The following is an 11,424-nucleotide window of genomic DNA, read 5'->3' as shown; positions in this document are numbered from 1 at the left end:
CGTTGCGGCGCCCAACTTTTTGGGGCGTTTGTTTGGGGCGTAAGCCCCGAGAACTTTTTCAAATTTGAGCCAAAATTGCTCAATAAATCTTTTTTTTTTTTTTTTTTTTAAGTTAAATATCCAAAAGCTAACTCATAGTAAATTCTCAAACAAAAAATCTCAAAAAAAAAGTCAAAATAAAAGTTTAATTGTTTATCCTAATTTTATAACCTTTCTCTCTTTATTGTTTACGGATGTAACGGATACACGTTAGACCTTTGTACACAAAGTGCAAACTACAAAGCAAAGAATTTTGTCCTCCAATTCTTACTATGCTTCCATGCTTGCATTTTCCATCTTTATGCTTTATTTTCTTCAAAATCTTTTTAGCATTCGTTCATTTTTTCAAAAAAAAGTGAATGAAAAGATTACGTCATTCACTTTTGCAACGCATCATTATTTGTATTATAATGAGTATTAATTTGTTATTTAGTTTTAGGTTTTAAAACAATAGCTTTATATTATTTGTCATTTTTATCTTTGAATTATTAGGATAGAGCATCAATTTTCCAACTCTAAAATTGTTTCATCATATCATGTTAATTGCAATGCATCTTTATGTCATTCACTTTTTCAAGATTTTTTTAAATGGTTCGTGCATATGTTAGCATGTTAATAATTAGATATATGCATTTTTTTATTAATTTTATCATTTTTTTAAAATAATTTTAATGTAGTTTTTATTTATATGTTTATTTTATTAATTTATACAATATTAAAAATAAAATACCTGTGGAGCTTAAGCCCTGCCGAGGCATATGTAAAATGCCTCACCTTACGCCCACGCCTTTTAAAACACTGCTCTCAAGTTAAATGATTCTATATGACAATAATCCAAGGGAAACTTGGGGCCTATATAGGTCGTAATTCCTACAGTCTAATCTCTTTAGTTGGCTGGAAAGTATTCACTACTAAAAAGGAACACTTAGGGGAACAATTAAAAGCTCGTTAATAATAAAATTGAAGCTTAATGGACAAAATTTCCCAAGCGTGCTTCATCCCTGTTTTAAAATGAGAAAATAATCACAAGAGTATATCTTATCATATATCCTCAATCTCAAACTAGTTGGTATAGGCTATATAAATCCTCACCTCAGATATTCTGCTCTATTCGGACCCCATTTCATTCCAATATTGCTAAACAATTTGCCTTAAAAAAATTTAGGGTCCTCTAAAAATTAGAGGTTTTCTAACTCTCACACAAGCATACCAACAACTAAGTTTTACTTCATAAAAAAAGAAAAAAAAAACAACTAAATTAATCCAACTAGTCGGTGCCGTCTATGGATTCTTAGCCTATAATAAACAAACCCTAGATTTTCCACATACAAAAAATTTAGTTCAATTAAGCTGTAATAGCAAATGCTCTAAAAACTGTTCTTTCTCTATTGCAAAACCAGGTTGGACCAGCTGAGTAGGTAATTTGACGCATCATAGTCCAGTATATTAAATTTCTTTAGCTACTTAAAGAAGTCAACCCGAACTCGTAAACAATGCGGGTTACAAAAATGCACGAGAGATTGCAGCCTCTAAATTTTGAATGATCATTGAAACTTGAGATGGATTGTATGTCGATTATGTATTCAAATAAATGACGAGCATAAAGTTGTCCATGTGCCAAATCTATATCATATAACAATATATAAGATAAAATGGTTTTATATATGCAGAAAGAAGTTTCTACATACGTGTTGATGGAATCTGACGATCAGGTCTTTCCACTGATGCCCTTTTCCTTTCTGCCTACAACTCAAAATTGCTCTTCCAGGTAGTGCTCAAGAACTAAACAAATGTTGGGGTATCCGTTTGGATGCTCCAGTTCGCAAACTGGACATCTACATAGCTTGTCGCTAGGATTGATCACACAATTTTCACAGTAAACTACACAAGCAAAAGCAGCATGGTAAGAAATGGAATATGGAAACTTAGGTGCCGTTTGGACATGCAATTTCAAATCATGATTTCAAGTTTTGATTTCAAATCTTGTGTTTGTTTATCACATTTTAAATAAAACTTCAACTTCAACTTGAAATTCTGATTTCAAATCCCAAATTCACTTCAAAGGTAGAATTTCAACTTCAAATTTGATTTAAAATTTAAAATTTGGTCCATAATTTTAGATTTTGCAGAAAAAAACTCATCTTTTGTTACAAAAGTAATTATCCAACTCCTACTTTGCCAACCCAATTTCCCCTTTCCAGAAAACACACCCAAAAATCAGTTGGTGCTACTGCGAAGAATTCTTTATTAATCATTAATTTAGGTAGGTTTGCTTATATTGGTAAGATTGTATAAGAGTTGGGAAAGTTTTGATAGTTTTACCAATTGTGGGTTTTCATGCCATGCAGAAAAGTACTGTTTAATTACAACAATTTATACCTTGGAAACCCCTCTCTACCCCGCAAAGGTAGGGTAAGGTACGCATATCCTACCACCCGAGACCCCACTTGCGAATACACCCAGATGTCATGTATGTTGTTGTTGAGGAAAAGTACAATTTGATTTCAAATCTTTTTTTTTTCTTTTTCTTTTTTTGAGAAGGTAACAACGATTTCAAATCTATGTTTGTAAAACTTATGTCCAAACACAATTTCAGCTTCAAATCAACCTTCACCTCAATAATTTCAAATCATGATTTCATGTTCATGTCCAAACGGCTACTTAAGCAATATCAACATATTAGCTGGAGGAAGTTGAACTGACCATGGCCACAATTAAGAACTACAGGTCGACATAACAATAGCTTGCAGATACCACAAAGCAAATCAGTCATAAGCACCTGCTTTTCACTTGCACTTTCAGAACTCGATGTTGCAGGAACAACTGTATCTAATGAAACATCTACAGAGGAATGCTCTCCTCCCCCCGCTGAACCAAATTTCTGCGAAGGGACAGAATGAGATGAAGCAATGTCTGGAACAAGATCTGTCTGGCAACTGGATTCTGATAAATAATCATCAAACTCAGGTGAATAAGTTTTTGCTTTCTTCTCCTCCTCTGTAATAAGGAAAAAGAAAGGCATCAGTAAACTTTATAGTTACTCATGTACTGCCCTCCAGAAGCACAATTTCTAGTGGACATCTACTCATTGACTTTTATGGGGAAAAAAACATACTCCTTTCGTCCCAATTTATGTGAAGTTTAAGAATGAAAGGAAGACTTTTGGAACTTGTGGTCTAAAATAAGTCATAGATACTTGTGTGGCTATATCATCTCATTAAGGGTAAAAGGCGAAGTTTAAAGTTATATTGTTATTAAATATAGAAAGGTGTAATTCTTTTTGGGACTGACTACAAAGGAAAGAGTGTCACATAAACTGGGACAGAGGGAGTAGTATATACAGAATCTATATAAAAAAATACAGAAAAAAGATGTTTGACCCTCCAGATATCAAATGGGAGAGAGGGAACATTGCCAAATGTATAGAAACTGAAAAATCTGTATAGGATTATTTTCATCCTCAGAAATGAGCAAGGATGCATCAATTATGGGACCTGATAGGTAACACATTTATGCTAGATTGCTAATTCTACCATATACGGTGTTAACAATCGTATCAAATGCACCAAAATTATGACTCTAATACTCATGTAAATAAAGCTCAAAACTTTCAACCATCATAAAACAGTAAACGTATTAAATTTGAGAGTTCAACAAAAGCCAAAGATGATTAACTCATAACAGGTTAAGTATCCATTGGGAAATGAACTAAACAAACAAGAAGACAATTAGCTATGATTAATTCTCATTAACATTTCCGCACATAGCACGGATTCTATACTAATATACATATATCTCAAAACATTCAGATATCATACACAGAAAATTGCATTAATCTTGAGAGTTCAACAAAAAAACGAAGATTATTAACTCATAACAGGTTAAACATTAACTTGCTAATGCATAATTAGAATTCAGAAAAGACTAACCTGCCACCTGTTTTACCCTTCTTGCACTGGCTAAAGGGTACAACTTTACAAGCAAAGAGTGCATCAATCTACATACACTAGGAAAATGATGATACGGGTTTCGACAAATCGGGCAGTGTGATTCCCTCCAAGTACTCATAGCTTTAAATATACACCAGAAACAAGCAATGTGTCCACACCCTAAATCAAGAAATCAATCTCAGTGCTCAATAAATAGAAATCCCATTAATATCAGTATATATATATATATATATATATATATATATATATATATATATAATTCTATCATACACACTTACCTAGCACAACTGGTTTATACAAAAGTTCCCTACAAACAAACAAAATCAAGACACAAAAGAAATCAATTACATATACAAGAATTAATTCCAAAGGGGAAAAAATATTAAAAATGAATTTTTTGAGGGGATTGATTACAGGCAAACACAGCACTGAAATTCATCTGGGATTTCCTCAATTTGAATGCCATCATGATTTTCTTGGCCATTTTCCATGTTGAAGCTGCAAATTTAGTAAAAAGAAGGATTTGTTAATCGAAGATATTCTTGATCAGCTTGATTGAAAGAGTTTGTCTAGAAATGAAATGAGAGGGTTTTGACATACAGAGATGCTGTATCGGCCCATTATTGTGGCCATTTCAGTAAAATGGGCTTTTGACCCGAAAAGAAGTGGGCCTTAGAATGAGATGGTATTTGCTTGGGTGGGTCATTTGCACTTTTGTCCTATTTTTGCTGGTCTTTAATTTTTTTTTACTCAAGGACAACAACTTTTTCGCAGAGCATAAGTTTATATTTCGCATCATAATATCCTACTAGTTATGCCCCTCAGCCTTAAAGAACTTATGTCGAAGTGCAAAAATTAAAGACCAACCCCTTTGAGGGGAAAACCGTGCAATTAAATGAAGGGAAAATGACCTAATAATACTAGTTAAGACTCTTAATTACAAAACATAAGGATATTTTTCTTATTTACAAAACATAACAACGTAATTACAAAACATACCAAATTTGAAAAAATTAAAAGCCCACCCTTTCCCCCTTTTCCCTGTTCTCTATTTCATACAGATCTAGGAACAAATCTGCCCACCCTTCCTGTCTCTTCTCTTCGTTCTGTGTTTCCTCCGAAAACTCCACCGATGTAATGATTTGGATTGCAGCAAGCTATTTTTGTTGTTTGTCCCTTTTATTTTCTTTATCATCCCTTTCCCTTTTTCAACGAATCTCTCAGAATCATAAATTCAAACAAAAAAAAAAAAAACGAATCTCACAACTGCCACCACTACCATTGGTAAACCACAGCTCAACCTTTCATATACATACAACCCATAAATATATGATATGTTTAAATTTTATTTTGCTGCATGCTAAGTACATGAACCTTGTACAATGTTTATACAGTTATATACATATTGCATACCGTTTTTATACAGTCATATACGAAAAATGTGAGAATTCTAATCTTTGCGAGATATACATATTTCATACACAAAATTTTTTGAGCAAAAATTTAAGCCTTGAGCCGTATACATATATTTCATACAGTTTCCACACACAAAATTTTGAACGAAAATTTTAAGCTTTGAGCGAGATATATACATTTTATACAGTTTTCATACATAAAATTTTAAGCCTTGAGCGTAAATTTTCGTATATGTTTTGTAAGAAATCTATCGTTATGTTTTGTAAGAAATCTATCGTCATATTTTGTAAATATACCATATTCTTATGTATGTGTATGTATATATATATATACGTCATTCTCCCTTAAATGAAAGAAGTTGGCCTCGGAATAAGATGGGCTCTTGGCCGATAAGAAATGGACTTCGTTAGATAATGGGTATTTGTTTTTTGGTAAAATTACTCAAATGACTACCTTATGGCAGTGTCCTATCATTTATAGCTATCCTTTTAAATATTACTATTTGTAGTTATGTTTTCCCAAATTAAGGTATTTTTTCGGATGTATTTTATGCGTGTAAATTCATAGAAACACAGTAAAAAAGAAAACATATCCCTTGATTTTAGGCCATAACGTTGGGATCATTTAATTAGTTATTAATTGGTATTTTTACCATACTCTTCCACAAAATCATATTTTAGATTTCTTTTCCATAACCGTTTTCTATTCCTTCATCCAATCTTCAACACTCAAACGTAAAAAATCAAAAATTCAATATTTGAAAACATTCAACAGCCAATATATTTGAAGTTTTCAATATTGATTTCGTTTTTTATTTACCCATGTATTTGATAGCATAACTAATGTATTTGAAGTTTCCAATCAAACTCCATGTATTTTATATTAAATATCATGTATTTGTGTGAGTAACAATTTACATCACCCATGTATTTAATGGTAATGTATTTGAAGTTTTCAATATTGATTTCGTTTTTTATTTACCCATGTATTTGATAGCATAACTAATGTATTTGAAGTTTCCAATCAAACCCCGTGTATTTTATATTAAATCTCATGTATTTATGTGAGTAACATTTGCATCACTCATGTATTTGATGAGATTAATTTGAACAAAATACATAAACATATGAAAACTTACCATGTATTTGTGTCACCCGCGTATTTGAAACTAGATAACCGATCTTAATTAATTTGAAAAAAATACACAAATATATAGAAAAACTTACAAAAGTACACCACCAACCGCAACAATTGGTAGTTATATCATAGAACATACACAAATACATATATTTTTTATCTTCTCAAAACCCTAAAAAACTCTCTCTCCCCTTCTCTCGTGTGTGCCGCCATAACCACCACCACGGCCTGGAGCAAAAACAATCACTTCCACCAAGTTGATTTGTAGAAGAATAATAACACAAATAGCGAAAATTTCATGAAACAAAGGAGATGGGATAGAACGTGAAATAGACCCACTTTGACCACATATGCCTTGAATCGAAATAACCGTACTGCAAATACCGTTTGGGATTGCAATATCCCAAAATGGAAAATCGAATTTTGCAAAAGGGTGAAGTTATATAAGAAGACGACTATTTCACCGATATTATGCATTCTTCCTTTTTAAAAGGTAAGAATTTATGAAAAGCGAGAGAGAGATAGTAATGTATATTAAGTGATTAATATTGTTACCATTAAAAGGGGGATATGGGATTGGGGGTGCTAATTTTTAGGTGTATTTGTGAAATGGTAATTGAAAGTGACTGTGTAGCTATAATAGTTAAATTAGAAAAGTATTTAGTTATTATTAGTAATTAAAATAAAAGGTAGTTATTACCACTAATTATATATTGGAAGTAGCTATAACGCGTAAAAATTCCTTGTTTTTTTTTTATTTTAGGGTGCATGATTAACGAGTAAAATTTCACAACTGTCAAAGCGAGTTGGGTTGGCCCATAATGAGATGGGCTTTTGGACAACGAGAAAGGGGTCATTTGCAGGATTTCCCTTCAAAGGCACGGATCTCTAATTTATGTCTCTCAAAGTGGTGGACTTTAATTTTTATACTTCGCTTAATATCCCGAGGTCATGGGTTCAAATTCCTATCAATAAAAAAAAATCGGAACGCAAAGTTTCGTAAAAAAATTGTCCAAGGCAGAAAATTAAGTAGCGATTTTGCAAAATTTCAACTGAATTAGAAAAAAAAATTCACTTAATGCAAAACTCTACCTGATCAGGTAGAGTTTCAAACTTTGCCTGCAGTCCTCAAACTCTGCCTAAAGATAGCAAAATTCTGCCTGATCATGTGGAGTTTGAGGCAACAGTCTGCCTGGCGAATCAAAACTCTACCTTGCGTTGTACTGGTGGTCTCTTATAATTGCACATTTCAATTAAAATTAAAGTCCCTGCTTTTTTAATTAGACTACCTTACTTGAGTTGTTGCAGTATAGCTGGGGAGGAATATAGTGTTATTGACCCAACTTTTGTCATTGTATATAGCCCTATATGGTACATGCTTATTTGAACTCGGCGATTATATCTTATTACTTAGGCAATAGCAATTTATGATAATATTGAGTGAAAATAAATTCTTACATAATTTTATTATATGCAAAAAGGACCCTTCAAATACAGAAAGTGAAAAAGGACACTTCATCTATTTTAGTCTTTTGATAACTATACTAATTTTTTACACAACGTAAGTTGTTACATATGTATAACCTTATGTATAAATATTTCTTACATCGTTGGTCCATATAAATAAACTCAATGTTGATGCTGCTAATAATAGCTTACCATACTCTCTGGATTGGTAATTCCTTCTTTCCCTCCATCCCACGAGTATAAAAAAGAAAGAAAAAAGAAAAAAAAGGAGAAGAGAAACAATACGTAAATTCTTCCTATCCATCTACCTTTTAGTACATATATATATGAAAATAAATATTTGGTGAATTTATTAAAGTGCTTTGAAAAAAACACCTAAAGTATGATTAATATAGCCATACCAAGACCTATGGCTAGGTTTGCATCTGTATATGCATTATTTCTTCTTGTTTATGCCACCATCCATAACATTATTCTTGTGAACATTAATTCGATAAAAGAAAGTCTCTTTTTATTTATTTTAATATCTTTCTAGCTGGAGAAACTTGTAAATAAAACTACAGATCTAGAACTGGGGATGCACCCAAGATAAATGTGAATAGATTCAAAATTATTTGGGTTTAATTATTTCACGTCCCTGTACTTGTTATTTTTTACTTTATTATTAAAATATAATTATTTAGTACTCAGATTAATTGTTTATTTCACAACCAATTGTTCAAACACTTGTTAAGTGTTCTGTACTGTAAAAAATTGTGATTTATGTTTCTTTTATGTATGAATTCATAAATACGTAATCTACTTTAAGAAATAGAGGAACCAAATGTTCAAATTCACATAACAATAGTACATTCTTTGAACATCTTACTCTAAATCCCCTTATTATCTTTTGGAAGGGGAGTAGCATTTTACATATGCTATTCATAACTTGTCAAACATATATATCATAGAAATTTGCTCTTTTAGTCCTACAAATATCGATAACTTTGGATTTTGGTTCTTGTAATTTATTGTTAAGCATAATAGCCTTCAATTAATTGAAATGTGCATTTTTGTTAATTTGCTCAATTTGTACTATTTATTCATAGCTGATGAAGTTTTAAATATTGTTTTCCGGTGAAAATGGATAATCAGTTAGAGATTTGTATTTCAAAGGTTTGAAGACAAGTGAGTCGTATCCAATCCCGGAAACTCTCCTTTCGAGTAGGTTTTCGTGATTACAAGAGTAAGATTGAAAGAATCAAGCATAAAAAATAAGAAATCAAGCAAGATAAATATGTTCACAAGAGTAATCAACGTGCCCGGATATATTGTTCTTGAGAAAAAGTAAGGGATATGTTACAAGAGGTGAGACGGAAGTCCCTTGGCTTACATGATAAGTTGTCTATATGTAAACCAAAATGAGACTTTTCTACCCTTAAAATATGGGTGACGTGACGTGAGGTTGCCCCCAACGTTAACATAGTCAGTAGCTCTCTGATCTAGAATCGTGAATGTGACTAGAGTTGGTGGGAGTGGGGAACAGCTGTGAGGGTTTCCCCGGTCCCCCGAGCGTCGGTCTCGCAGGTGACCCTGGGCCGGCTTTTGCCCAATACAAATATAACTATGTATTCTCCGATAAAGGGAAAAAACCTACATTTTAGTTAATTCAAGTTTAAATATGTTCAACCAAATATCATAATTACAAGGATCAAAATTAAATTTTGTCAATAACTGAGAGATCAAAAGTGTAATATAATCTTCCTTTTTCTGAGTTGTAAAGTTACCGCTCCTTTAGGCATAACGGAGAGATGAATTGACTTTTAGTTTGAGGTAAGCAATACACATTGTTGTCGTCATTTAACTTTTTACTGTTATATGTACGTTAACTCTTAGATGAAAGATGAGTAGTTGGTTCTTAAATAAATATCGATTATCGTACACTTACACACGTAATCTCTTTAATTATATGGTGGAATTCAATAATCAATAATTGCCAACTTCCAGTAATAATAGCTTTGGAATTGAGTGTCCACTTCCACTTTAATTTTGAGCTTTAGTCGTTCTATGGATTCTCCTCCATGTGATAGTCTCAATCTCCTTAAACATTACATGGAATAACAGAGATACATGAAGGAACATCACAACTTACCAGGGTGTGAGTATTCTTAGAGGAATATAATATGCACATTACTAAAAACGCGTGAGTTTTCGAGGGGGGTCCGTCCGAAATCCTATCCCTCCGAATAGGAAATTCGATGGACCTCAGTCCTAAACGACTTAGTATCTGACTTAGTATCGGTAGTGGCGGATTCAGGATTTTCACTCAGGAGGTACGAAAAAATAATAAAAGCTAAATATAAAAAATAATTTTGTCAATGGGAATCAAACCTAGGACGCAATGACAATTTTGAATACCCTGAACCGCTTAAGCTAACCTTTTGCATTTACTTAAGGTGTTCAAAAGTTAATATATATACATAAACACAGAAAATATTACATTTTAATTTTTTGCCGAGGGTGTTCGACATGCTCTAAATCCTCCCCTTAGTATCGGCTATATAAATTTTCATTGATCATGCTTTTTTTTTTCTTTTTCATTTAAATACAGACATGGCCAATGATATACGAAATTAGAATAGAAGTACTAATAATTATCTATATTTTCTATTAAAATAAGAATTTCCGATAGGAAAAAGGACTCATAGAAAGCGCAGGACCTAAAGTAATTAAATGTACTAACATGACTAAAACATATTCTCAATTAATTTTTACAAATATATTTTTTCTCCCATTGTGTTGTATCATTTGCTAAGTCTGCATTCATTCTAAGAAATTGTAGTTATTTCAAGATAACTTTCTTTCATATAATTTTAGATATATCTCGTCCCTTTTTGCACTACTATCTAGTCGATTAGTGATAGCTACAAGAAATGCACTACTATCAAGTCGATTAATGATAGCTAAACATGAAACTTTCTACAGTAAATAAAACTAGTTACCTAAAAACTGAAACAGATATATAATTAACCTATTAATTACAACAACTAAAGTTACAACGGCAACGTAAAAGTTCTTTATCCTCACTGTAATTTTATTATAATAAGACTGATCAACATGTTAAAATGCGGAAGGAGAAAGTATAATAGATCCTTAAACGCAAAAAAAGTATAATAGTAACAACATTTTTGAGATTTAAATATATATCTTGGAGTTATTCTGACATGTTGAAGAGATTTTCAAAATTATATCATTCCTTTTGCCATATTGTGCAATATCTTCCATTAATAACATTTAAATCCCTACGTAATAATTTAATTGTGCGTCCACCCTCAGAAATAGATTTGGCTGTCTTCCTTTATACTTTTTCTAACTAAATATCATCACAACTCAATAAACTTAAACTGCACAAATAGTTAATTACCAGTAACACTTA

General features: G+C 32.0%; 1 protein-coding gene across 1 annotated transcript in view; it reads right to left on the bottom strand.

The window, feature by feature from the left end:
- Window positions 1-4,585, bottom strand: part of LOC132061108 (E3 ubiquitin-protein ligase PRT1) — an 11,160-nt gene extending 6,575 nt beyond the window's left edge. The window contains exons 1-5 of the mRNA XM_059453978.1: window positions 4,404-4,585; window positions 4,268-4,296; window positions 3,969-4,148; window positions 2,743-3,036; window positions 1,794-1,920 (exon numbers count right to left, since the gene is read on the bottom strand). Of these exons, the coding sequence (XP_059309961.1) occupies window positions 1,794-1,920; window positions 2,743-3,036; window positions 3,969-4,148; window positions 4,268-4,296; window positions 4,404-4,480 (707 nt within the window). The 5' untranslated portion in view covers window positions 4,481-4,585. The remainder of the gene's footprint in view (window positions 1-1,793; window positions 1,921-2,742; window positions 3,037-3,968; window positions 4,149-4,267; window positions 4,297-4,403) is intronic.
- Between the last annotated feature and the right edge of the window lie 6,839 nt (window positions 4,586-11,424).

The sequence above is a fragment of the Lycium ferocissimum genome, chromosome 1 (assembly GCF_029784015.1).
Source record: "Lycium ferocissimum isolate CSIRO_LF1 chromosome 1, AGI_CSIRO_Lferr_CH_V1, whole genome shotgun sequence".
NCBI lineage: Eukaryota > Viridiplantae > Streptophyta > Magnoliopsida > Solanales > Solanaceae > Lycium > Lycium ferocissimum.
This window is presented reverse-complemented; position numbering and strand designations above follow the sequence as displayed.